At 45.4% G+C, this 26,173-nt stretch overlaps 1 protein-coding gene across 1 annotated transcript in view; it reads right to left on the bottom strand.

Annotated features, from left to right (window-relative positions):
* Nucleotides 1-235: 235 nt before the first annotated feature.
* The window catches only part of LOC142570711 (uncharacterized), a 69,936-nt gene continuing 43,998 nt past the window's right edge, over nucleotides 236-26,173 (bottom strand). Inside the window, exons 11-12 of the mRNA XM_075679057.1 lie at nucleotides 5,140-5,216; nucleotides 236-530 (exon numbers count right to left, since the gene is read on the bottom strand). Coding sequence (XP_075535172.1) covers nucleotides 386-530; nucleotides 5,140-5,216 — 222 coding nt within the window. The 3' untranslated portion in view covers nucleotides 236-385. The remainder of the gene's footprint in view (nucleotides 531-5,139; nucleotides 5,217-26,173) is intronic.

The following is a 26,173-nucleotide window of genomic DNA, read 5'->3' as shown; positions in this document are numbered from 1 at the left end:
CCTTTGTTTAACGCACATGTTACTTTCAGGTCACGAGCCGCATGCCCCTGTCACCATGACATTGCCTTTTTGACCGGCAAGTAGTAAGAGAGGAGCGTTAAAAAGGAAGGGCACACGAGAAAGGTGATTATTGTTGGGGAAGAAGGTAAGCCCAAAAGGTTGTCAATATCTTTTTGAGTATAGATACACAACATTGAACAGCACCGAAACCATGTAATCTACACGAAAATCGAAGTTCTTGACAGCTAGTAATTGCGTATTTTATTGCGCAGAGTATTGTAAGCTATAGGCCTATAGCGAGTACTTCTCTTCAATGCCTTTGTTGCTCAGGGCTTATGTTGCATACGTCGAGCTAGGTGAAAGACTCCTTCGAAAGAACGAAAAATTAAAATAAAATCCCAGCGTAATGTTCAGGCCGCTTGTCTTCGTATAAAGAGCAGTTAAATTTCGAAAAGCCTCTCATGGGTTGAGTGACATTGCAGTTGAATGCATCCGAAAAATTCTTGAGTGCAGAAATAGACCTTGTGAGTCTGAAAGCAGAAGAGAAGATCATGTTAATGCCAGTTCGCAGAAGGGAATTCCGGGACGTTCTGTAGCAGAAGAAAAAAAAAAACAAAAACAAAAGCATGTGCAGCATTAAGGAGACGTCGTTAGAAAAGTTTTGAGTAAAATAAATTTTAATGTTAAATAAGCAAAGAAATGACTAAAAATGCGAATAAATGGCTCATTTTAATCTCCCTGAAAGTTTAACAAAGTTGCGTAATTTCAGTTCGCCTTCCATAAACTAAACAAAAGACATAAAATATAACTTGTATACAAACATGACGACCCAATTCAGCAAGAATGTGACATCTGACATAGAGTATTGGCGAAAAACACAATTTAATATTGACGGCATACTCAAGTAGCGCGATGACACCAACTAGTCCAAATTATAAGTTCTTACTAGAAGATAATTCAATAGTTGCAGGGACTATGTGCGGAAAGATATTAACAGGAAAAGGTACTCACATAGTCGTTGGCAAACTGACTGCGTACATGGTGGTGTTATTTAGAACAAATGATCACTAAATAGAATATCTGAATAAATTGAGACAGTATCAGTAAAAACTAACCTTCAATTTAAAGTAATACTTTGGATGGAAAAGAAAATGATCAAAGTTAGAGTATTTTGTGGCCGGAACTGCAGCACTTATACGCCCATGAGAAGTTGCAGATTTCAAATATTTTCTCGTATTTGGGCTGCTTTGTACCAATAAATCTTTTTGAAACATCAAAAGGATAAACTTGTGGGCTCGTTGGTATATAGCATCACGTAGTGTAGCGCAAACGGAATACAAATTTTGGAGGACGCTTAAGCTTCTCCTTTAAGAGTGGAACGCGACAGCATTCATAGATTCCAGACTGCTTCTCACGGTTCCCGTCAACTGTAGCTTATGTAACCGTAATGGTTACCGGGAAACGCTGCCAGCGAATCTATGCACGAAGGCGAGCTTCCTCGTAGAAACGCGGCCTCCTACGTGTGCCGCGGATGCGCGAAGGCTAGCGCCATCTGGATGGTGTTTTAAGAAACCGGGCGCGACGCTCTATGGATGGTAGAAATGCTGGAAAAGGGCTTTGTGTTTGAGTTATCCCGAATAATGTTTTCTCGTATATGCAAAGTACAATCCGATGCTATCACTTCAGCAGGTCGTACTTTACGATTTTTCTCACGCATATTACTTTGTAAAAAAAATCAGTTTAGTAACGTCTTTGCGCTACACGGAGGGCCTGCGTAGTTGGGTAAGTGTGATTCGGAGTGTCTGTCTTCTTCCCTCGCAAGACGGTCGACGCTGGACGCGGGATGTCTAAGTCATATATATTGCGATTTTCCAGTGCGCTTAATGCTATGGCGTCAAAAGGAAACAAGAAGACAGGGAAAACGTGTCCAATTATTTCTGTCGCACTGTGCTTTAAGTTTTCGCCACACTGCAAATGATTGTTTAAGCTTGATAAGTTTAGGGTTTCTCTCTCTTAGAGCGCATTGTGCTGAATAGTTGCAGATGAAATTTAGCAACACTCCAGAAGACATTGCACGAATCCATGACCACACGGCAAGTCGGTGTGATTAGTTAAAGTGGATGTGCCACGGGTATTTGGCGTTTTTTAATTTTTGTGTTATTTGGTCATTTTTTTCATCACAAGCCTTTTATCGCGGTGACAGAGGCCCTTTAGATATCGAAGGGTAATTTACTAGTGGAGCGCGAATGGTTTGTGTACATAGTGTCCCTTTGTTTATCGAATCGGATGATCGATGTTTGTGCCAACGTAGAGCAAGTAGTCAAGAAAATACAGATGTTGCTGGGACATACGTTCAGATTCAATGAAAGTACACTTGCGAAAACTAGCTGCGACGCTGCGCTGATAAATGTCAAACGCGGTAGCACCTAGTCTTGTTGGCACCAAGCCTAGCGTGTTTTCTTCTGAACTAGTCTTACTCCACGCCAAATGTACAAAGACGGGCCAGTCTGCTATATCTGATGTTTACATTTCTATTGCTTGCACAATATCTTCCCGCAAAATGCATATCGGGGAGCGCATTTTCCTTAACGCGAAGCGTTTTGATTGTTTTCTGATGCTCGTAATACATGGTATCGCAAAAGAAAATTATTAAATGGCTATTTTCGCATGTTGTTCTACAGACTATACGCTTGCAGATCATCCGTAGAATGCGCCGTAATAATCTGTAGAATGCTCCTCGTGTAGTCTGCGCTGCAAAGTCCTTAAAATATGACCCACCAACTGGCTAAAATCAATATTCTGCTTGAACAGATAATGTGCGTAATTTAAAAACAAGGATACCCTTAATTTACTATGACATCTTTTAAGACGTAGAACTGCACAGATCAGTGAAATTTCTTGGCGCAGGATACCACGTGCGCATGACCCGAAAAAAATTTGCTGAATTTGTTTAGTAGGTTTGTTTATTTTCTTTATTAGCCAAATGGGGTCGCTCAAGCAAAAACACAGCGTTCAAAGGTTGTCGGATTTTAGTTGCGGCTTCCAGTGCTTAAGACTAGATTAAGTTATGCTGACTCAGGCCCATCATCACTCTGTATTGTGACTTCACTGGACTACCGCTGTCGTGCACGAAACAGTAGCTGCGTTGCGTGTAGGTGAGAAGTCTGAGTGGTCCCAACGTCTGCTGTCCCCGGAATGCTCCATCGTCTTCTATGCGTTCTATCGTACTCCATTCCTGACCTTTTCTGTCTCGGAAGTTTTCTGTTTGGTCTTAACCAAAGTAGTCAGCCCACTGAAAGGCAAGGTGGCTTGCGCTGGCGTGATCCTAGCCGCAATGTTGGAGGACCAGGGGCCTTATAACGTAAAACTATTCCAATATGTTTCTATTCCAATCTCCTGACGTCAAATTTGCGTAACCGCCGACTCAAGCATCGGGCGGTCACCCGCAGAGTTGTCTGAACAAACCAATCGAATGCTCCCCTCGTTCATAGGAGGTCGCTTTTGTTTGCTTGAAAAACGAATAACACTGCCTGCTCTGAGTGGCTTGTCTCACCTAATTGGCTCACAAGAGTCGAGGAGCATGCTCAAGTGGAGAGGGATTCGATGGGGTCGAGCCACTGCACTGAATAACGATGACCGGATGAAGAGGGTGGTGCCGGTGCCTGCGATTGGTCCGCTTTCTCTTAGCTTTCGGTCGCTCGTCGACAATAGCAGCGGCATGCAACGGAGGCTTAAGAATCACGCTAACACAGATCCTCAGCAAAGAAGGGTTGGCGGAACGAGGTCTTAAACGTGCCGAAAGTGCTCGAAAGCGTTACACGGCCAAACAAAAAGCTGTATTATACGCAAATAAAACCATGCTTTCCGGCAGGCGTGAGTAGCCAGTGCCTGAGCGATCGGCGGCAGCCATCTTTTATTCCTTTCGGAACGGGGCAGCCTGTGGCTATACCGACAAAAATTCAGTTTTGTTCGGCATATTAATGCATCTTTAACGCGTACACGTCACTTTGACGCGGTGAGTTTTTGCGGTTTTGTGACGTCGCGTCACAGGCAGGTGAAGTGGGTGAAGCCCGAAAACTTTTGAACAATAGCCAAGGGCTAACGGTGCAAAGGCGTCGAATCAGTAATAACTATTTTTGTTTTGTTTGGTCAAATTATGCATAATCAGTGTGTACACGTCATATATGATGGGGAGCTATCGCGGTTTTCGTGACGTCGCGTGACAGACAGGTGAAGTGGGGGTGGTCCAAAAAAGTTTTTCACCTATCGCGGTGGGCTGATTGCAGAACTGGAATAGAAAAGTTTGGAATAGTTTTACGTTATAGCGCCCCAGCCCTGTGAGAAGTTAAATATTATAGGCGGTATATGGAAGCCGGGCATTCTGTGCGTCTCGTGCGGTGTTTCTCACGGTTCAGCCGTGACTCTCGCACAGACGTCAGTAGCTTTCCGACAGTGTCTTTGTACTCCGTTTCTCACATGACAGGCAACGCTGCGGAAGCTACACAATTATGGTGCGGGCACAGGCGCCTCACGCCGCGCCTTTCGCAAGGCAGTTGTTTTTTAATCTGCGACGTTCGCGAGGTAAAATCGGCTTCGTATATTACAACTACAACTCGGGAGCTCAAGTTCACCTCAAATTACATATTCTTTGCAAACATTTCCGCTTTCAGTGTAGGCCATGTACTATATTTTGGTCGCGAGCACAGCTTATGTACTGAGGCTTCTCGTCGCAAGAACAGGTCACTCTGCTCGTTTAGAGGTGAATGGTTACAGGTCTCCGCCGCCCTACGTCTGAAGCAGATTTCATGATGTAGGAATACGAGACCTGATTTCACACAGGATTTCAGGGTGCACCTACATAACATATTGGGCACAATATTTTTGTCGAGGATGCGAGCAGTGATAAGAGTATCTCCAAGCTCCGTAGCGTTGCCTGCTGTGTACCAAACGGATTACAGTGGCACTAAAGCAGGTTACACGCGGCAGCGAACGTGATACGCTGAACTCATTTTTGTTAGCCGCCATGTTGAAGGAACAGCACAATGAGAAGGTGCGTCCGTGACGTCACGTGCATGTTGTCTATATGTTGGTCAAGTTATTTGGGCCAAATTGAATTGATGTAGTCGTATATACGCCCACCTGATTCTTCCTGGCACTCCTAGTTGGATGAGAACCTCCTTTGTCACATTTATCTGCTTAGAAACCTCGCACTGAGACTGCGAAGAGAAATAGTCACAATTAAAAACAGGCGTTCAGTACATCTCGTTCAGTTTCATCGCGGCGCTAACATAATGCACTAGGATAGTCATCGCTGCCTACGCTTCTAAGCTCTACATTGAAGCACTGACACGAAAAGTGATGTTAATCTTGATGTGCGACTAATCGGTCGAACATCAGGAAGAGCGCAGATACCATGTCTATTGGTGTCGGTGCGAAGTTCAATGGTGGCTGACTGGCCAAAATGGCCCAATATGGGTTGTGACGTAAGAAAAGCCGTGAGCGTGTGAAACTCGGTCGCCTGTTCAGGACCACCCACAAAAAAAAAAAAAGGTTTCTTTCTTCAAAACCTGCGTGAGTGGACGGCCAACGTCGGCGAAGTTCTTGACAATATGTCGAAAATATGAGCACAAGGCAACAAAGCTCCGTATGTCTTTAGTAGAACATAGTATAGGGAAGCCTTTGACAACGCGAATTCTTTCTGGGTTAGGTTGCACGCCTCCAGCGCTCACAAGGTGGCCAAGCACAGTGATTTCGCGGCGGCCAAAACGGCATTTGGTAGAGTTGAACTGAAGGCCTGCTTGCCAGAAAACTTCAAGAACTGCCGACAAGCGGCTAACGTGGCTTTCAAATGTCGGTGAGAAGACGATAACATCATCAAGGTAACAGAGGCATGTTGACCATTTGTATCCACGAAGAAGGGACTCCATCATCCTTTGAAATGTGGTTGGGGTATTACAATGTCCAAAGGGCAGTGCCTTAAGCTGGTATAGTCCATCGAGCGGAACAAATGCGCTCTTTTGATGGTATTGATCATCGACGGATACCTGCCAGTATCCTGACCTCAGGTCTATAGAAGAAAAGCAGGCAGAGACGGGTAGACAGTCCAGAGCGTCATCGATCAGCGGCCGAGGGTAGACGCCCTTGCGCGTTACTTTGTTTAAGTGGCAGTAGTCTACGCAGAAGCGAAAGCTGCCATCTTTCTTCTTGACTAGGACGACCGGTGATGCCCACTGCATGAAGGTTCAATGACGTCCTTGGTGAACATCTTGTTTACTGCACGCTATGTCACTTCTCGCTCGGCATAGGACACGCGATAAGGAAGTCGTCTCATTGGGCTGGCGTCCCCAGTATTGATCTTATGAGTGACCACAGATGTCTGTCCCAAAGGACGGTCATTAAAGTCAGAGATGTCACGGCAGGGCATCAATATGTGCCGCATATCGGCTGTCTGAGCAGGAAGGAGGTCAGACGCTATCATCTTGTCAATATCACCATCGACGAGATCGTGCGAAGGGGAAGGAGCAGATGACAAAGAAGCAGCGCTGATAAATGCAAAAACAGCACACTCATCGATACAAGAGATGTGGGCTAGAATCATGCCGTCTGGGATAAGTTGCGTGCATTAGCTAAAGTTCAGTATGGGTAGACACGTTCGATTATCCGCAACTGTAATAATAGTGTCAGGAAGAGCGACGTTTTTGGCGAATAAGACGTCAACGATCGCGGTCAAGATGTAATCGCCATCGGGAATGGGTGGAAAAGACCGCAAGTTCACATATATAACGGTTTGAAGAGGTAGACGAACGTAATCCACTGAGCAGAAGCGCGGTTAGCGTGCAGAAGGAGCGTCATGGTAGCACGGTAGGTCTAGCTGAAGCTAGCCGGTTCCACAGTCAATAAGGGCAGAATGCGGAGATAGAAAACCCATACCGAGGATGAGTTCATGGGAGCATTTCTCTAGCACGGCAAGTAGTACGCTTGTGGATCGGTCATCAACACTTATTCGAGCGGAGCACATCCCTTGCACGGGAAACGTTCTGCCATCGGTGACGCGAATAAACGGTACTGTGGGTGGTGTTAGGACCTTCTTAAGGCGACGACGAAGCTCCGAATCCCTCACTGAAATCTGTGCCCCAGAATCCACTAGAGCAACAACACCTGCGTCATCCAATTTAACGTCTATCAGGTTCCTTCTGGTCTGCAGTGTGGTTAGAGGATTTGACAGGCGAGTCGTCAATGCAGCATCACCTCTGGGAGTTGCATCGTCTAGTTTTCCCAAGGGAGTCGTTCAATCGGTGACGTAGGTCGGCGTAATTGGAGCGAGAGAGAAGATTGGCGACTAGTGACCACGCGGGGATAGTGAACGACGACACTGCATGGAGCGAGTGTCGTCGTCGAAGGTTTCGGGAAGCTCGCGGTAGTGCTGAAATCGGCCATGATCCATGACGAGGCGACGGTTGTATCCATAGGGCGCCTGATACCAATACCACCTGCTGTTACAATGGCCGGCCACGTGTCCAATACGACGGCTGTTGAAGCAAAAGGGACTGTCAGCAGCAGTCCTCCACTCAATTGGATTGCAAGTACGGAACGGTGGCCTTTGACCTTGGGCGTGCGAAAGTGACCAAAAGCGGTCGATCGGCTAGTAAGGAGCTGCGGCGCACAGAGAGTCCAGGCCAGCATTGGAGAGCTTCTGATGAACGACAGCTTAGACTAGTGGCACCATCTGGGAGCTATGGTCACAGGTACGGCCGCATGTAGAAGCAGGAGATATATCGTAAAGCTCACGGCGGGTGATCTTCACGTGTTCTACGGTGAGCGGCACCGACGGCTCAGCTACGTCTTCGCACGACCACGTTGCTGCCGTGTTCGGGAATCGAGCGAAATAATGGACAATGCGTCCAATTTTGGCGGCCTCAAAGCGCTTGAACATTTAGATGATAGCATCCACGGTGTCGCAGTATTTGCAGATTAGCAGATTGAAGGCGTCATCTGCTATGTCATTTAAGACGTGGCCCACTTTCTCAAACACGGTCATGCCGTCGTCGGCTTTGTGGCAAAGTGCAAGCACGTCCTGTATATAAGTCAGTAACGACTCTGTCGCTTTCTGCGCACGAGATGCCAGCTCCTTCCTTGCTGCTGCATTTCTACCTGTAGACTTGCCGAACAAAAAACGCATATTTTGCTTCCATGCATCCCAGCTCCCAATTTCGTCTTCGTTATTCTCAAACCACACCTTCGCTGTTCCTTTGAGGTAGAATAATACGTTTGCCAACGTGATCGTCTCATCCCAGTTGTTATTTTACTTTCATGCTCGTACAGGGTCAGTCCTCGATGTCGACATTGTCTGTCCCGCTGAAAGTGCCTGGGTCTTTTAGCTAAGCCAGGACGACCGTTGCCGTTACAGTCGCCTCGGTGGGCGCCGACCACTCTTCCGCCATCGTGGAGAAAGCCAAGCGTCGGCCGCTGCGGAGCTCAGTTGTGCCATGTGGGTGCCCCGCACCTCCACCCGAACGCTACGGGGATAAGAATAGCCAAAAAAGATAGGAAATATTATTTGCAAGATATATACAGAGCTATACGGCTGCAGGCAAGATGGCAGAACAACAACACGAGCGCTACTCTGACCGTCGTCTTCACCGTCTTTCTGGGGCATTCTTCCACGCTCGGCATGATGCGTTCTTCAGTGCACGGGAATAGCGCGCAACAATATCAACTATAGCTAATTTCATGACGCAATTTGCAGAGTATAAAGAAAACGCAACACTTGCGAGTATGCATGTAGGTGAACCTGCATTATGTTTTGTGAAGTATACCAGGCAAGCGTCATTATTTTCTTAGAATTACAGAATAGCAAAAACAGAGTACATGAGGCAAATATTTCATGTAAGCAAATAATTCGCAAATAAGGAAGAAAACACTTTCTAAGGTTCTTTTTTGTTCTAGCAGTCGAAGCCAAAAGAAAAAAATATTATTAGTTTTCAGGCACCATCAATGGTTGGCGGCACGTGTATGCCGGCCGAAAAATCATACGCAGATATTACTGTTAAATTTCCGTACGATAGTCGGAGTTAACTTCTATGGAATCTCCAGCGCAAAAGAAAATGATGAAAACTTGAAAACAACCGATGTTTTTTCAAGTGTGCATTCGGATTCGGCGGGAAGTCATCTCATACTTTTTGCAAAGGACAGTCTTGGATATACCACAAAAAAATAGTATTATTATATGATGTTACTGTGAAGGGAACGAAGAAGTTGAATTGGACTAGACGAAGACGAAGTCTGGCAGTTGCCTGAACGCCATATACCCCAGTTGTACATATACGTTATTTTACACTCGTGGGCCTGCTTTCTTCCTGCAACATTTTGGTGGGAAAGTAGTTTTTCTGACAAGCCGACGCGACGTGAAGGCGTCCAGAGAAGGACAAGGGAACCAGGTGAAATATGGTAGTCTCGGTGCCGAAGGTCGTAGCGTCGCTGTTGAGAAGCTTGCGAGACTGTGAGGCGATGACGGGCGACATCTCGGGCCTGGGCGGCTAAGTCAATAGCATCGCGAGCGTAACCAGTGCTGGGTGATTGTACTGCGGAAGGTAGCAACGTGTCAAAGGGCAAGGTGGGGTCGCGGCCATACAAAAGGTAAAATGGTGAAAATCCGGCAGTGTCGTGACGGGACGAGTTCTATGCGAAAGTGATGTATGGTAAAGCGACGTCCCAGTCACGGTGATCGTCGGAAACGTACATGGCCAGCATTTGAGTTAGCGTGCGGTTGAGTCGCTCGGTGAGGCCGTTCGTTTGAGGGTGGTACGCGGTAGCAATCTGGTGTTCTGTAGAGCAGGAGCGGAGCAGGTCATCGACGACCTTCGATAAAAAGTAGCGGCCGCGATCCGTCACCAACTGGCGAGGGGCGCCGTGGTGCAGGATGACGTCGTATAGTAAGAAGTCGGCGACATCTGTAGCGCAGCTGGTTGATAGCGCTCGTGCGATGGCATATCTCGTGGCATAATCGGTTGCTACAGCAATCCATTTGTTGCCTTTGATAGAAATTGGAAAGGGGCCAAGGAGGTCTAGGCCCACACGAAAGAAAGGCTCTGTGGGGATATCAATTGGTTGAAGCAAACCAGCGGGAGGCGTAGCAGGCGTCTTCCGGCGCTGACACAGGTCGCAAGAAGTGAAATTAACGGCGCACAGAGCGATAAATGCCGGGCCAGAAGAAGCGGCGCCGCAGGCGGTCGTATGTACAGGCGCCCAAATCTTTAAGTGGCTTGCGCGAGCGGCGACTTTTCCCTGCGTCAGCGCCGTATGACGGGGCGAGGCTAGAAACAGTCTCAGGCTAAGCGCACGGCGACAAAGCGCGCTCAGCTGGGCCCATCGTCTGCTAGGCTGTTTCCAGCCTCGCCCCGTCATACGGCGCTGACGCACAGAAAAGTCGCCGCTGGCGCACGCCAGTTAAAGATTTGGGCGCCTGTACGAGTGATGCCCAGATGTCCAGCAGTAGGAGCGTCGTGAAGTTGCTGGAGCACGGCTAGTCGAAGGTGCTTGGGAACGACTAGGAGGAGCTCCGGGCCGTCAGGACGAAGGCTACGACGGTATAAAGTTCCATCACGCAAGGTGAACATCCGGAGGGACGGGTCATTGGGCGAGGAGCTTAGGCGTTCCATAAGTGTTCGAATAAGAGGATCTTTGCGCTGCTCGTCGCCAATATGAAGAAAGCCGGAGATGGATAGAACACTGATGTCCGAGTCTGCATCAGCATCGTCCGGTTGATCCACGGGATTGCGGGACAGGCAGTCAGCGTCTTTATGCAGGCGCCTTGACTTATACATAATAGAAGATGTACATTCCTGTAGACGCAATGCCCAACGTGCCAGTCGTCCAGTTGGGTCCTTCAAAGAGGATAGCCAGCAGAGGGCGTGATGATCGGTTACGACGCAGAAGCTCCGACCGAAAAGGTACGGCCGGAATTTCGCGACCGCCCATACGAGCGCGAGACATTCTCTCTCAGTAATGGAGTAATTTCGCTCGGGCGTGGAAAGATGGCAGCTAGCGTAAGCGATGACACGGTCTTGGCCCTGTTGACGCTGAGCGAGGACAGCGCCGATGCCATGACCACTCGCGTCAGTTCGTACTTCAGTGGGCGCAGAAGGGTCAAAGTGTGACAGAATTGGGGAAGTTGTAAGTCGCTCAATCAGCGTAGAGAAGGCTTTCTCCTGCGGTGGTCCTCAAGAGAAAGAGACATCTTTCTTAAGAAGGTTAGTGAGAGGGTGAACGATGTCGGCAAAATTTTTCACAAATCGCCGGAAATAAGAGCATAAGCCCAGAAAACTACTAACATGGTTTGTTGAACAAGGTACAGGAAAATTTCGCACGGCGTGAATTTTCTGTGGATCAGGTTGGATTCCGGCGGCATTTACGAGATGGCCGAGCATGTTAATTTCAGGGCGACCGAAATGGCACTTGGAGGAGTTTAGCTGAAGGCCAGCCCTGCGAAACACGGAGAGTATGGTTGTGAGGCGCCGCAGGTGGCTCTCAAAGTTCGGCGAAAACACAATCACATCGTCAAGGTAGCAGAGGTACGTAGACCACTTGAAGCCGCGCAAGAGAGAGTCCATCATGCGCTCGAATGTAGCTGGCGCATTGCATAATCCAAACGGCATGACTTTAAATTGGTACAGACCGTCCGGTGTGAAAAAGGCGGTTTTCTCGTGGTACATCTCATCGACACTAATCTGCCAATAGCCGGAGCGGAGGTAAGTTGATGAAAAGTTTTGGGATCCGTGAAGGCAATAAAGAGCGTCATCAGCAGGGAATAAACATCCTTCTTTGTTATCCTGTTGAGGTGACGGTAGTCAACGCAGAAGCGCCACGAGTTGTCTTTTTTCCTAACTAAGACAACCGGTGATGCCCACGGGCTACTGGAAGGTTCAATGATATCCTTGTCCGTCATCCTGTCTACTTATCTCTGTAGGATGGCCCTTTCTGTTGCGGAGACACGATATCGCCGCCTATGAATGGGGCTGGCGTCACCGGTGTTGATGCGATGCGTGACAACAGATGTCTGGCCAAGTGGACGGTCGTCCAAATCAAAGATGTCCCGAAAAGTTGATGTTCCTAGTCGGCGTATAGGGCGAGAAAGTACGATTGTCTGGTACTTGGCGGTAGTGACTCGGACACGACCGCCGAGGAGGCGACAACCAATGGTTGCGGCAATGACGGGCAATGCGTCCAGTACCGGAACAATTAAAACAGATAGGTTTATCATCCGCTGTGTGCCAGTCAGCTGAGTTGCGACGAGGGGGCGGAAAGCTTTGCGTCTGGGAGCGAGCGGCCGGAGAAATCTGGTAGGTGTTTGTATGGCGAACCGAGCAGAGAGATGGAATGGCCAAACTTGCTATTTCCTCCCGAACGACCGCTTTGGGCCAAAGCAGGCCGACGAGTGTAAAGTGACGTATATTTAAAACTTGCGTATATGGCGTTCAGGCAACTGCCAGACTTCGTCTTCGTCTAGTCCAATTCTACTTCTTCGTTCCCTTCACCGTAGCAATATTATATTGTATTCCTTATATATATATATATATATATATATATATATATATATATATATATATATATATATATATATATATATATATATATATATATATATATATATATATATATATATATATATATATTGTGGGGATGCGCGACTCTCGCGCGTCCCCTGATATCTTGTTTTCCCGCATAGCTCCTGCAGTGCGGCGTCGCCGCGTGGCCTGGCACCCGCAGCGGTCGGAGTGGTACAAGCGCAGTGCGAGAGATGGCGCGAGTGTTGCGCTACTGCGGGGTTACTTGGATGCGGGAAAGGCTCCATCTTTGGTTCGGGACAGCAAGCAGTGCGGACGTGTCGTGCCGCGCGCGCGCCGACCCATGCTTCTTCGAGACTGTCTCGCGTGGCCGCCTTCGAACGCGCCACCGTTCACGTGACCGTACACGCGAACGACCAGGCGTTGGGATCCAGCATGGGGCGAACATATTCGCTCGCTATCCGGTCGCGGTGAGTCGGACTTCCTGTCGCGCGCCCATCGGCATGTTTTGTGGATAGCAACTCGGCTAGCAGGCATTGCTCTATGAAAGGTGCAATAAATGCCCTTGTGATTGTTTGCACTACTGTGTTGTCGTTCCTTTGTCCCAAGAGTACGGGAGGAGAACCCCACAATATATAGGGTGTTGAATTAGTAAAAGTTAGGAATCTAGTATACGAGGTGTGGCAGAAAGGTAATGAGACTGGCAACGCTGGAAGAAATGTGGCAGCGATGCAGGCGCTCGCTTCACAGAGTTTATCCATCATACACTCCCAGACACTCAGTGAAAGTGTCAACCTCATGCGGTAAACACGCAACCCATGAGAGCGTGATAAGTGAAGTTGTGTTTTTGTACTGTGCTACAAAAATGGAACAGCGAAATTTGGAGCGACGCTGTGCCATCAAATTTTGTGTCAAACTTGATGAATTTGGGAGTTTGAGTTTGGAAATGTTGCGACGAGCCTTTGGGGAACATTCCTTATCAAAAGGAGAAGTTTACGGTGGCACAAAGCATATTTGGAGGGCCGCGAAACAGTGGAAGACGAACCTCGCTCAGGGAACCCTTCGCCGTCGAAAACTGTCGAAAATGTGGAAAGAGTGAGGGCCCTTGTGAGGTCAGGCCATCGACTAACACTTATACTGATGAGAAATGTGCTAAATCGCAATCGTTTTATCCGTCATCAAATTTTGTCTGAACATTTGGGCTTGAGAAAAGTGTGCCAGGTTAGTACCAAAACACCTCTCCATTAAACAGAAAGACAATCGGAAGAACGCGTGCCCTGAGCTCCTCGGCCGGATAGAAAATGACCCAGACTTTTTCAATCGTTTGGTCACTGGTGATGAATTACAGATTTCCAAGTACTCTCCAGAAAGAGAGCATCAGAACGGTCAAGAGTGGCACACTCACGCTTCTCCTGGACCGAAAAAAAGCTCGAATGAGGAAATAAAAAATAAAGTTGATGCTGATTTGCTTTTTTTGACAGTAGGGGGATTGTTCACACAGGTTTTGTGCACGTAGGACAAACTGTCAACCAAGTTTTTTTATAAAGAAATCTTTGAAAATCTCAGAAAGAGGGCGCTCCGTGGCAGACCGGACATTCGGCCGCTTGGATAGTAACACCACGACAACGTCACCTGTCACACGGCCATCTTCATCAACCAGTTTTTGACGAACGAAAGGAATTGAGTCATTCCTCAGCCCCCCTATTCGTCTCATTTTAGCCCGTGTGACTTTTTTTTTTATTCCTAGGATCAAGTCCCACTTGCAGGGGCACCATTTTGGTAGTGTCGAAAACATCCGAACGAACGTAACCATAAAGCTGAAGGCAATTCTAGTTGAAGACTTGCAGCACTGTTACAGTGAGTGGAAACAACGCCTCCACCGATGTATAGCTACCCGAGTGAGCAATTTGGACAGGATAACATTGGTGTGTAAAAATAAAACAAATTTTGTTTGAGAAAAAAAATCTGTCTCATTACTTTTCTGCCGTACCTCGTATAACGAACATTCGATAAAAATCACCCTCGAGTATCGAAATAAATGTCAAGATATTTCTGATTTTTAAAACTACATATATTGGGAAGTTTGCGCAGAGTCTGTTTGGTAAGAACGAAAGTGGACCTTGTATGCACTGAAACCTACGGAAGTGATACTATTCACAATGACATGCTTCAGAAACTGAGGTAAACAACTAGTTTCAATTACCGGAGCCACTGTGGCAAAGAATGAAAAGAAACGAGGATACAGCATATGTTCCTGTGGAAACGAATGAAAGGAAACAAGGATACAGCATGTTCCCTTGCGCTTTTTAACATATAACTATTACATTATGATTTTATTCTATTGTGTTGACGTAACCGTCGATGCGAGCTCCAGGTGCGGTGACCCGCAGCCTTGTCTCAACAGCCCAATACAGCGCTGTCCTTGTTTATAGGAGGTCAGATTGTTTATTTTCAAAGAAAATAGCATTGCCTACCATAACAGGTTTTCCTAATCCAACAGACATTTCCCTGTTTGCAAACAGCTTGGCGTCACTGTGAGTGCCCCTACCACCTGCCACACCTTCGAAGTGGGCGCAGGTTGGCAAAAGACGTTCGTGCCACCTGTTCTCTCTGCATAAGAGTGCTGCTTGTATATCGACTGCCGCGTTCGTAATTCCAGGATATTGCTATTTCTTTAACTGACAGCGTCTATAAACTTTCTTAGAACCTATAATCGTTCGCGTTTTACCAGCACAACAACGTAACGTTGTTGCCGAGTGCATGGCTTCCTTAAGTCCGCATGTAGCGATTTCGTAAGAGTATGCCTCTTACGTATACATCAAACAGCCAGGAAAATTTATTATTCTTCTATAGCGAACATTCACCCCAGATGATACCCATTTTCACGGTGCCGAAACGATACCTAACTTAAAATGACTGGTGTTCGCACAAAAATTTTTGTTGCATTGCTGTGAATGTACCTTTTTGCACCTAATTTACACTGTTGCTTTAAAAGATACAGAAGGTGATCTTCATGCACAACTATCAGCCATGTCAATCACGTTGGCTCAGTAGAGCCGTACCAAGTGGCGGCGGCTAAATTCAGATTAGGGAGGAATACAGAAATGCTTCTTACCACGCTTTCGGAGTACGGTAGAATACCCCAGGTGGCCAACAATAATCCACACAGTGTCCCCCAAAAGCCACTCTGCAGCTTAGGTATGTTAAAGACCCATCTTTAATTTTAGTTAGTAGTTATCGTCATGTGAACGTACGAGGCAAAAGCGTATATGAGTACACAATCCGTTGCGCGGTAACTTTGCTGTGTCTGCTGTCTCCCTTTGCTGCGCTTTACTTTACAAGATCAAACTTTGCATGTTTATGTGCATCATCACACCTTCAAGTCCATGTCGTAAAGGTAACTATAACAATAAAAAAAAAGAAACTTTAGTTTTACTGAACACCAGTGAGATCCGTGTTAAAACGCGATAAGTTCAGTTAGTTTTCGTTTGGGCATTCCCCGTGGTGAAATGCATGCACACAGCTTCGACCCTGGTCAAACCATCCTGGGAGGCCATTTAAATCATACATTGATTGATAATGAACAGTTGTTATTGCAATTAATAGAGAACGATGTTCACAATCTAGTATTTTAAAAGCAAGTTTTTTTCATTACGGAGTATGTTACGAAGCGTTGTTTATTATGAGGACAAATAGGCGATTAGAACTAGAAAAGGTAGTTTCTTCGCATGTGCAGGACTTTTAAGAGAATGCGAATGATCGCTGCATAGCCTGTAAAGCGTGGCTACGTACACTTCATAGCTTGCTCCACTACGCAAGTTCTGACGTTCTATATCTCTACTATAGCCACGGAGGCGAAAATTTATCGCACCTTTCCTTCAATGTTATGTTTAACTTGAAGGAGTTGACGCTATTAGATATTCGAGAGGTATTACAAAAATATTAGCATTTAACAGTGAATATTTGATTCAAAGACGAATTGAATAGGGTACTAATCGATTCCTTATGCAACATTTTCGAATATTTGCACGCCTTTCTGAAAAAAGAGTTGGCAGAGCGATGTTGTATGCGTGCTGTGCGAACTCGACAACATAATACTGCCACGAAAAAAATTATCTTAAGCAATATGTCTCATTATTTTAGGCAACATGTATCAAATTATGTCAAAATGCATGAAATGACAGGACAGTGAACTGCGTCTCATGCTATGAAACGAACTACAGCTCGTCGTACAAGAGGCGAGTTTTACCAGACCGGCTTTCAAGTCCGCTCCGCTCGGGCTCTGAGCGCGAGCTCTTGTGCGCAAGCGCCCAACACCTGTAAACAGTGGACGCGGGATGATAATGAGGTATTCTGCCACATTTAATTCTCAGCCTGCACTCCAGGGCTAACTACCCCAAGAAGGTTATATTGACGGCGGTAAGTCAAGTATGACACACAAGGAGCTTTTTTCCTTGAGAGGTCGTGAGACATCGTGATTTCCAATTCGCGGACTGTCGACTACTTATAGGTGCTAAATAACGAAGTCAACGTAGAAGTTTGCTCAAACATTACTCAAGATATCCTTATTGAAGGACAAATAAACAGCAGCAGCACAAGAAGAAGAAGCGAGCCTGAGCTCCTTATGAATACAAGATGTTTCATGGAAGACTGCCTTCAGTTATTAAGGAGAGCTGATTGTTTAGAAAAGGATGAATGTTGCTCGCCTACATTTATAGCGGAGACAAACAGCAGAAATTGGGCTATATGTTCCAACACGTTCGTTCTCACTGATCAGATTAACGAGCATAATAAAATTATGGAATTCAAGTCGGCCACCACTCAAGAAAGACACTTGCCAGCAGTAGGAATCCTGAGAATATCAGTTTCATGCCATCAACCTTCAGCTTAGGCGACTTAATATATTCTTGTTTCGAGTAGTTTTCAACTGCAACGCTAAATGAAAAACGCTTTCTTATATTTGTCGCAAGGGCTTTATTTCCGACTACCTATTTTACCATTCACGTGGGCCAATCCTGAACATTGTCGAGTCTAGAAATGTGCTGAACATTGTTCACAGCGTTTGTCAGCAACAATAATCATTCGAAATTTCTTCCAATTCATATTTGTCTAAAAATGCTACTCAGGTACTTGGATAGTTGCCGCAGGTGAGTTGTGACCATATTTAGTTTCTTTAAACGAATGTTTTGTGTAAAGATAGGAAAAAGAACGGTTTTGCATGTCATTGCAAGAATGTGCACTGACTTCACGAAATTGCTGCTATGTTCGTGAATAGCCTTTTGGGGAAACGGAGGGAGATCCTACGCGGGTGAAGAGTGCACGTGTGACTGAGCTCCAGAAAGTTGTCTCGCAGGGTCATTCAAGTTTGCTGAGGCTGAGGCACGGAAAGCAGAAGCATCTTATTTAGTATAGCTTGTAACATTTTAAGGCTGACAGCAACCGAACCTTGTTTCATTCTTCTACCGCTGCTGTCCACAGTCAAAGCATTTATTCGTCTTTACTGGTGCACTACCCTCCACCCGGCTTTGTTTTGTCCCTCTGGATATAAGGAATCACATTGATATTGTTATATTTCCATGGCGCCATTTTCTGTCACGTAGCCGCTGGTTTCGAGTGTACGGTTTTTGTAGCCGTTTTCGTCACTTTAAACGGTCCCACAAGATTTGTGTTAGCACCGCGATAGACTTTTCATACTAGAATAGATCAGATGGCCGAAACTAATTGCTGGGAATATTGTTGTTCTAGCACTTGTCCAAAAGCCTAAAATCCCCTGTGTATGTTTTATTTGCTTCTATATTGTTTCCTTGCTCTCCTGAAGACCAAGTTTCCTGTAATATGGAATATGTTGTCTGCAGGCAGATAGACCAGCCCACCGAAGGCGGCATATTAAGGACTGCATCTCAGAGCGCTATTATGAGATCTGTTGTACGACATTGCTCCTTGTAGACAGCACTTCTACCCTCCTGAGAATACCGGGTAAATGCTTATACAGGGTATTTCAACTAACTTTAGCCATAGTTTAAAAATGTGTTGATGAACTCTAAGATGACGCGACCAAATACATGTTGCTCTCTTTTGTATGCAATGTTGTGTCATGCTATTTTTTTATTTTTCCTAATCAGATCATCGGTCAAGAATAATCAACTTCTGAAGCAACAAAGCTAGGGAAAAAATCCAATTAGAAAGTTGCAGAGCGGTTTGCAAAACGTCTGATTAGACAGTTTCTAACTTTCTATCTATTAAGTATTAGTGTTTTTCAGCTTACTGCGGATACCCGCGAAATACAAAAAATACACCACGTGACATGCGTGCTTGCGCGTCGTGATTGCACTGCGCCCAAGCGTTCCGCGCACAAACGAACACAGAATTTAGCCGGGTGGGCTACCACTGCGTCTGCTTGTCGCTATCATGAACCGCCGCGAGGGAAGTACATCGCTGGCGTATATCGCACAGCCAACGCCTTCGTCACTGCCTTGTCGCCTTTTAAGTGGTAGCAAGCCCTGCTAGATTATATATTCGTGGAGTGGAGGCTATGCGCTCCATTATGCCATATTAAGAAGGCATGAAACGTAAATATTCATAGCTAAGCCTGGTTGCATGACACATTCTAACTTTGCAGCTGCATTTCAATCTTGGAATGCTCTGCAGTTCGGAGTTTTACGCATCGTTCAGCTACGTTCGACAATCGGTTTTGTAGTAGCGTGCTACATATTTATCGTGTCTACGAAAAAAAAGAATTCGCTGCGTTGTTTGTGCTGAAATTACGCACGGGGGTGGTATTTATGATTATGATTGTTTCTTGTACCGTGTTATAAAAGTAATTGACTGGTCTGGTAACAAGATGTAAAAACCGATGTTGTGTACTTCCAAGCTGCCTATGAGGGCTCACTTGTCCATTCCAGCTTTCTGTCGTCAAGTTCCACATAAAAATTCCCGTAGTGCATCAGTAAGTAAGAGGTCAAGATCTATTTTGATACCAGTGGGTAACAGAAGCGAGAGGTCGAGCGTCCTCCCTAGCTAACGATCGGTCGTGCAGAGATTTGCATGGATTTTTTTTTCAGTGAACCGAACTTGTGAAACGTAGTTCAAGCAAGCCTGGCTGTAAAGGCCGATTGTGGTGATTTAATGCTGAGATCGCCTATGGTGATTTAGGCACGAACAACCAAGTGATTTAGACGAAACATTTTTCGTTCAACGAGCACATAATTATGCACTCGAGTGCATTTCTTGGTGATCTAGGGCGCGATTTCTTTCACATACGGTTTAAAAGAAATTTGATATGTATGTGGTAATTCGTAATTTAGACGCGCGTATAACAAGAATGGTTCAAGATACGCTTTCTGACGGTCGTTTGGTGCATCACTGAGAAATGTAGACCGCACGGCCTAAATATTTAATTGCAAAAAATAGCAGGTAATAAATTTTTCATTGGCGTTCTTATTACATTAAATTTCCTGCAACTGAAACAAATTCTTGCGTTTTCAAATAATTTTGTTAAGATTGGTGCTTCTTTAATTCTAGGCACATTTTGAAGAAGCATGTTCTGAGCAGAACAGGTTAGATGGATTCAAAAAGCTGAGGCCGGATGCTGTCCCAACTCTGTTTCCCTATCGTGGTAAGTACATATGTAAAATCTATTTAGGAAGATAAACAAATGTTCCATTTCGCTTCGACATTCGTCTATCTAATTTATGTTTGTAAAGAAACGCATCTGAACTCATTAGCCCAATTGCGCGGTGGTGTCTGATTCTTATTTTATTTTTTTGAAATCGAAGCACCTGAAAAGGTTCATAATATGCTCTGGGTGGTGCGTTTCATTTGAGAAAACTGCTAAAATTTTCCTTGCAATTTTTACTCTGCAAAGCGAAAATGGATATCTAAGCTGTTTCCTTTATAGGCAAACATTTCATTGTTGTGATGCTTCCGTCTTTAATTTTTTTTCAGCTGCTCGAAAACACCGGAAGTCCCCAAAGAAGCGCACTTGTGCCTTTACATCTGCAAATTCGTCTCCCAACAAACATGTTTGCACATCTGGAGACGTTCCACAGCTGCCTCTACATCCTGGTGACGTAAAGATTCCTGACCAAAATGCTCAGTCCAAGACTCCTCTCGACAAGGCAGCGAATGGTGAAGACAACACTGGTGAGTTGAGGTGTCATCGTGTGTCAGCAGCCGCCTCTCCAACCAATCTGCCTCCCAACAATTTAGCAAGTGACACAGACGACACTCCTGAGTCCAGTCGTGATAGTGTGTGAGCAGCCATTCTGCCACATCTCCGTCCCCACATTGTAGCAAATGACGCAGACAGTACAGCTTTTCCACACGATCAAACAACCACGCCAGCGGTCTTTATGTTTGGAGGTGGCGCAACTCCCACATTGTTGATGTTGCGCCGAGAAAATGCTGAGCTGCGAAAAAAATAGCGGCCTTAAAAGGAAGTGTAAAAATTGGTTACGACTGCATGAGCAAGCCAGGTCAAAAGTACGGAGTATTAACAAGAAAATGAAGTTAGCTCAGCAACAAGTAAATGCGTCAAAATAACCAACATTTCTTGCTGCAGATCAAGGAAAGGCTCTGGCAACAAAAACCGGGATTCGCAAGTGGTCGCAGAGGACTACACAAGTAGCTCTCCAAATCAAGGATGCATGCGGTACGACAGGCTACGAATTTCTCTGGTCTTTGAAATATCCGCTGCCTTCAAACAGGACCTTGATTCGAAGAATGCAGAACATTCGTTTTCTGCCTGGTATTCTCACTGAGGTGCTGGAAGTTTTAAAACGCAAGGCGGTAACAATGGAAGACATCGAGAAGGACTGTGTGCTTTTCATGGACGAAATGGAGATCAGCCAGGACTTCCAACATGATTCCTCCCTCGGTTGTCTTTTTAGAGGTACGACTCTACAGGAGTCAACTGCGATTGTCGCCAACCATGCCCCTGTGTCTGTGGTTGGTGGTTTAAACACAAGATGGAAGCAAGTCATCGCTTATCACTTCGCTGGTCGTTAAACTTACGGAAGGATTTTGAAGGAGCTAGTGTTTCATTTAATTGAGCTCTGTTTGGAGGTTTCTTTGAGAGTGCTTGTTGTGACAAATGTCATGGGAGAGCGAACAGGGCAGTGTGGCGCCTCCTTGGACTTTCAAGTCACCGACATTCAGAAACTGTCTGCTCAGTTGCACACCCCCACTTGGATGGCAGGGAGCCATATTTCTTGGCCAATCCTGCTCGCGTTTTGAAATATATTCGAGGTCAGCTTCTTCATGCAGGCAGTTTTACCATGACGGTAGAGACATCAAAGAGCATGGCACCCTAGGAACAGCTGTTGGCAATGAACATGTTAAGGCTGATCTCGAATATGGTAGCAGCAAGAACTCAAAACTGCTAATAAACTGTCGGACTTTCACGTCAGCAACGAATATTTCACAAAAATGAAATTAAACACCGCAGTGCATATGTTCCGCAAAGCACCTCCTGCCATTCAGAATTTAATCAAGCAAAATGTCTTGAAGCCGGAAGCAGAAGAAACTGCATGGTTTTTTGACCTTGTGACTAAGTGGTACACTCTGATGTTATCACGACACCCCATCGTCGCTTTAAGCCATTTTGATTTCGTAAAGCACAAGGAAGCAGTTAGAACCATGGAGCTTGCATGTGCCACGTTCAGTCGAATGAACATGGGAGTGATTGCACATTGAAAGCCATCTCAAGCATCTCTCGATGTCGACAAGTGTTGTACTGTGCCTGTCGGAGGAGCTCCTGGCGAAGCACGGATAGTTGTACCTCCTCACTGCTAGGTTAATCCAGGATTGCCTTGAAAATGTTTTCTCAGTAGTGAGGCTCAATAAACCTGTGCAAAGTGCGTACGACGTAAAATGCGCATTAAAGGCCATTTGCGTTAGCCAGTTTCTGCATACACCCAAGTCTTCTAGCTACAAAGTTTATGACAGTAGTAATTTGGCTGACCTCCTTGATCCAAGCCTGGAGCTGGCAGAAGACCACAGGCAGCAGTCTGAAGAGTTGGAGAACCTGTTTGTGATTGATCTGTCGACTGCGGAGTGCGACATCATAGCTTACGTGCGTGGTTTTGTTCTCAAGTCTATTATGAAGTCTATGTGCAGCTACAGGAGCTATGAATAAGTATTGACTGACAGCACTTTTGTCGAATACAGCAGCCTCATTCACCTGAAGGAATATCTCAATAATTCTGGAAACATCATTCAGCCAAGCCAAGTTGTAATGTGTATTTTGATAGATTGGTGAAGAGTACTTCGAAACTTTTGCAGAAATGGATGAAGTCATGAAGCTCAAGAAACCATTTTCTAGCATTTTGATTGCCCTGCAGAAGTCCGTAAAAATGCACTTAGGATGTTGCGACTTGCACAAGCCTAAGGTAGAGACGATGCTTCTCGAAAAGTATGTAAGAACAAGACTGAATATCTACCTTCGGCAACAGCATGCACAACGGCTAAATGGGGCATCCAGAAAAACCTGTGCTTCCGCAAACTTGGAATACCTCTGCAGTCAGCTTAGACTTCAGAGTAGTGCTGAAGTTCTCGCCAAATTTTTTTATGCGAATACACTTGCAAGGCATAAGTACGAGAAGCTGTGTGTTGACTAGTTGTGGACTGTGCGTTTGTTAAGAACTCTGCGGAACTTGCGCAACTACGCAATACCGCAGGTTGATGATCAAAGGAAACTGCTGCCTTCTCTGCGTAATATTACATAGGTGTGTGTTCAAAATAGTTGTACAATATCGTCCTGTTAAACTTTCTTTTCGTTGTTCACCACAGCCTGCAAAAGGTACCACCCCCCCCCCCCCCAGAAAAAAAAAACAATGGCATGCTTTCCTTCAAATCATGCCTTTTGTTAACTTGCTTTTTTGCTGTCATAGCTGAGTGCAGGCTGCTCACGACATGTTTTTGTTCTGTACATTATTTTACCATGTGATGTAATTTTCAGTGTTTTGCTTCGGGTAATTTTCTTATGTGGGTTCATTTCTTCAATATTTCTGTTCATATATGTGTCCCTGCTCAAAGTACTACTGGTGCAGGTATTATCATATTGATTGCTTTCCGGCTGTGATCAATGTAGCAAACAGTATTCTTCTCCAGCTGCTTTGTCGTAAAATGCTTATTTTTGCTTTGCTCGCATCAGCATTGTGCGCTTGTGTAGCCCATTTTGGCTTTAATTTGGCTCCTAACCGCTGTGTTTTGAGGTCATTTTTTTCAGTACATGCATTGAAAAAAGTCACAAATGATCAATGTTACTTAATTATGCCTTACAGGGTTGCGTAAAGTGCTGTTTGAAGTCTGATACTACTGTTCATAATTAGGACATATGTTTGCATGCCTGTTGGATTTCCCATGTTATCCTGTCATTCGTCGAGTGTGTTTTTACATGCAAGGTAAGCGATGCAATAAAATAAGTTGGCGTGAATTCTGTGTGTCTTCACCCACTAAAATGCGTGTAAATAAAAGGGCGCTCCACAGCCCATTCGGCTGTGGAGCCATAGATGCGCTATATTGTGTCGCAACAGCAACCTAGATATTTCTCAATAAATGCATGGCTACGTATTAAATTGATACATTGGGCACGTTCAGTTCGCCAGTTTGAGTAGAGTGCTTCATGAGATTGACTCGGAGGGTAGTGCAATTGTGGTCTAGTTTGCATGCACAATATTTCTTATATCGAGAATGGTACTGCTGTGGCGATATTCTTTATGTGTAAGCATTCTTCGCGGGGCACCCCCGCAAAATCTCTCCGTAACTCCTTTTATCTGCCCCAAAATGCGTAATTGGCGAAGATGACACATTTAATCGTTATAGTAGCGTAAATGTGGAATACTAGTAGCGTTACAATCTATTCCGAACAATTTATGTATATATATATATACATATATATATATATATATATATATATATATATATATATATATATATATATATATATATATATATATATATATATATATATTAACAACACGTAAAAATCCACTAACGAAATCACTAAGGTCTATTTATTGCAGCGCATTCACGCGATTAGCTAAAAACCGACAGGAATCATTTTCTGGGTTAAAAGTGGCATCGAAAAACGATGAAATAAAAGCTAGACACGCTACTTCAATGCCACCATGGAAACGTAATTTTGGTGAAACAGTGAAGCGGCGCAAGAGTGCTTACGCATTAGTAGATAATGCTCAGATATTTTTCTGTCGGTCGCACGAGCTCACCTGGGAAAGAATAATTACGCCTTAGTAACATTCTGAATACCAGGAAGGACACAACACCGGATTTGCGCCTCATCGAGCTCTATAATGTACATGAAACTGCGCGTGCTCGCGCGCTTCTACGAATAGCCTTTACCAAAGACGTAAATGCAGCAGCAAACGATCGATCCTGCAATCCCGATCGTGTTCAGCAGGAGGACGCCTTTGAAAAGCTGCTTTGTTGATATGCCCTAAACGCGCGTACTTCTCAAAGCAGGCTGGGCATATGCTGACGACCAAGATGGCGGCCCGTCATGTTTGGCAGCCGCCACAGCCGCCGTTAGGCAACCTTGGAGCCAGCTGTCACCGCCCTAAAAGAGACGGAGCCGCGCGACATGCAGGCTCCCTACGGACGTTTGGTCGCGAGCGCCATGTGTTGGTTATTCAAGGTGGCTTTCTGTGCTTTCCTCCTGATTCACTTGCTGCAACTGCCTTCTCGCCCTCTATTTGCCCTCGCCGTCTTTCATTAGTCGCGGCGCTCCGCGTTCGCTCTTTCATCGTTCGCAGTGTTCGTTCATCCGGTGACGTCGAGGGAGGAGGAGGCATGCCGACACTCAACGTAGCAACTAAGAGCTAGGCTCTAAAACTTCGCAACCGCCGGTTTCCTCAAATATTCCGTCAATTCTTGGCATTGCGAAAAGTAATAGACATCCGTTCGTGATTCAGGATTCGGTAGTCGGTACAGAGCCTCCGAGATCCATCTTTTTTCAGAGCCAGTGTAATGGGTGAGGCGAACGTGGACAATGATGGCCGTAATATTTCAGTAAAATATTGTGGATCTGGCTTTTCAACTAAAGTTGCTACCCATGGGCAATGTAGCGCTTTTTCCCGATGTGCTAATATCTTTCAGCTTGAAACAAAAGGGAAATTCAGTGCTGGTGGCCGATAGTTGTCTAAACGGACAAGTTCGAGGAATTTCCTACGGACGTCGTCTTCGGACTTAACAAAGCGATCCGCGATACTCAGGGCAGCGCGCTTATCTTCGGCCATAGTCACTTCATTGTTCCAATAAATGTTTAACTTCGAGGTCGTCCTATCTGGTTTCGTAAGTAAAAGTTTAGAGTTGCATAATTTTGCTACGAGGGTGTCGATATCAGCGTCCTGGCTTTGATAAGAGACACTCGCTTTCGCCTCGTCATCATAAATTTGTCTATTTCCATCAATGCTTCGCACTTGCACCGGCCTTCTTCGAATGATTACTTCCCACCAACACTTCATATATAGCAGACACGGATGAACTACTGTTTACCAATGTGTGAATACCTTCACCATTATTTTCAGTTTAATGTAAAAAAAAATGTTAAGATCCGTTAGAAAAAGAGTTTAAACTGTTTTTTGTCTGGTGTG

Source organism: Dermacentor variabilis, chromosome 2 (assembly GCF_050947875.1).
Source record: "Dermacentor variabilis isolate Ectoservices chromosome 2, ASM5094787v1, whole genome shotgun sequence".
Classification (NCBI taxonomy): Eukaryota; Metazoa; Arthropoda; class Arachnida; order Ixodida; family Ixodidae; genus Dermacentor; species Dermacentor variabilis.
This window is presented reverse-complemented; position numbering and strand designations above follow the sequence as displayed.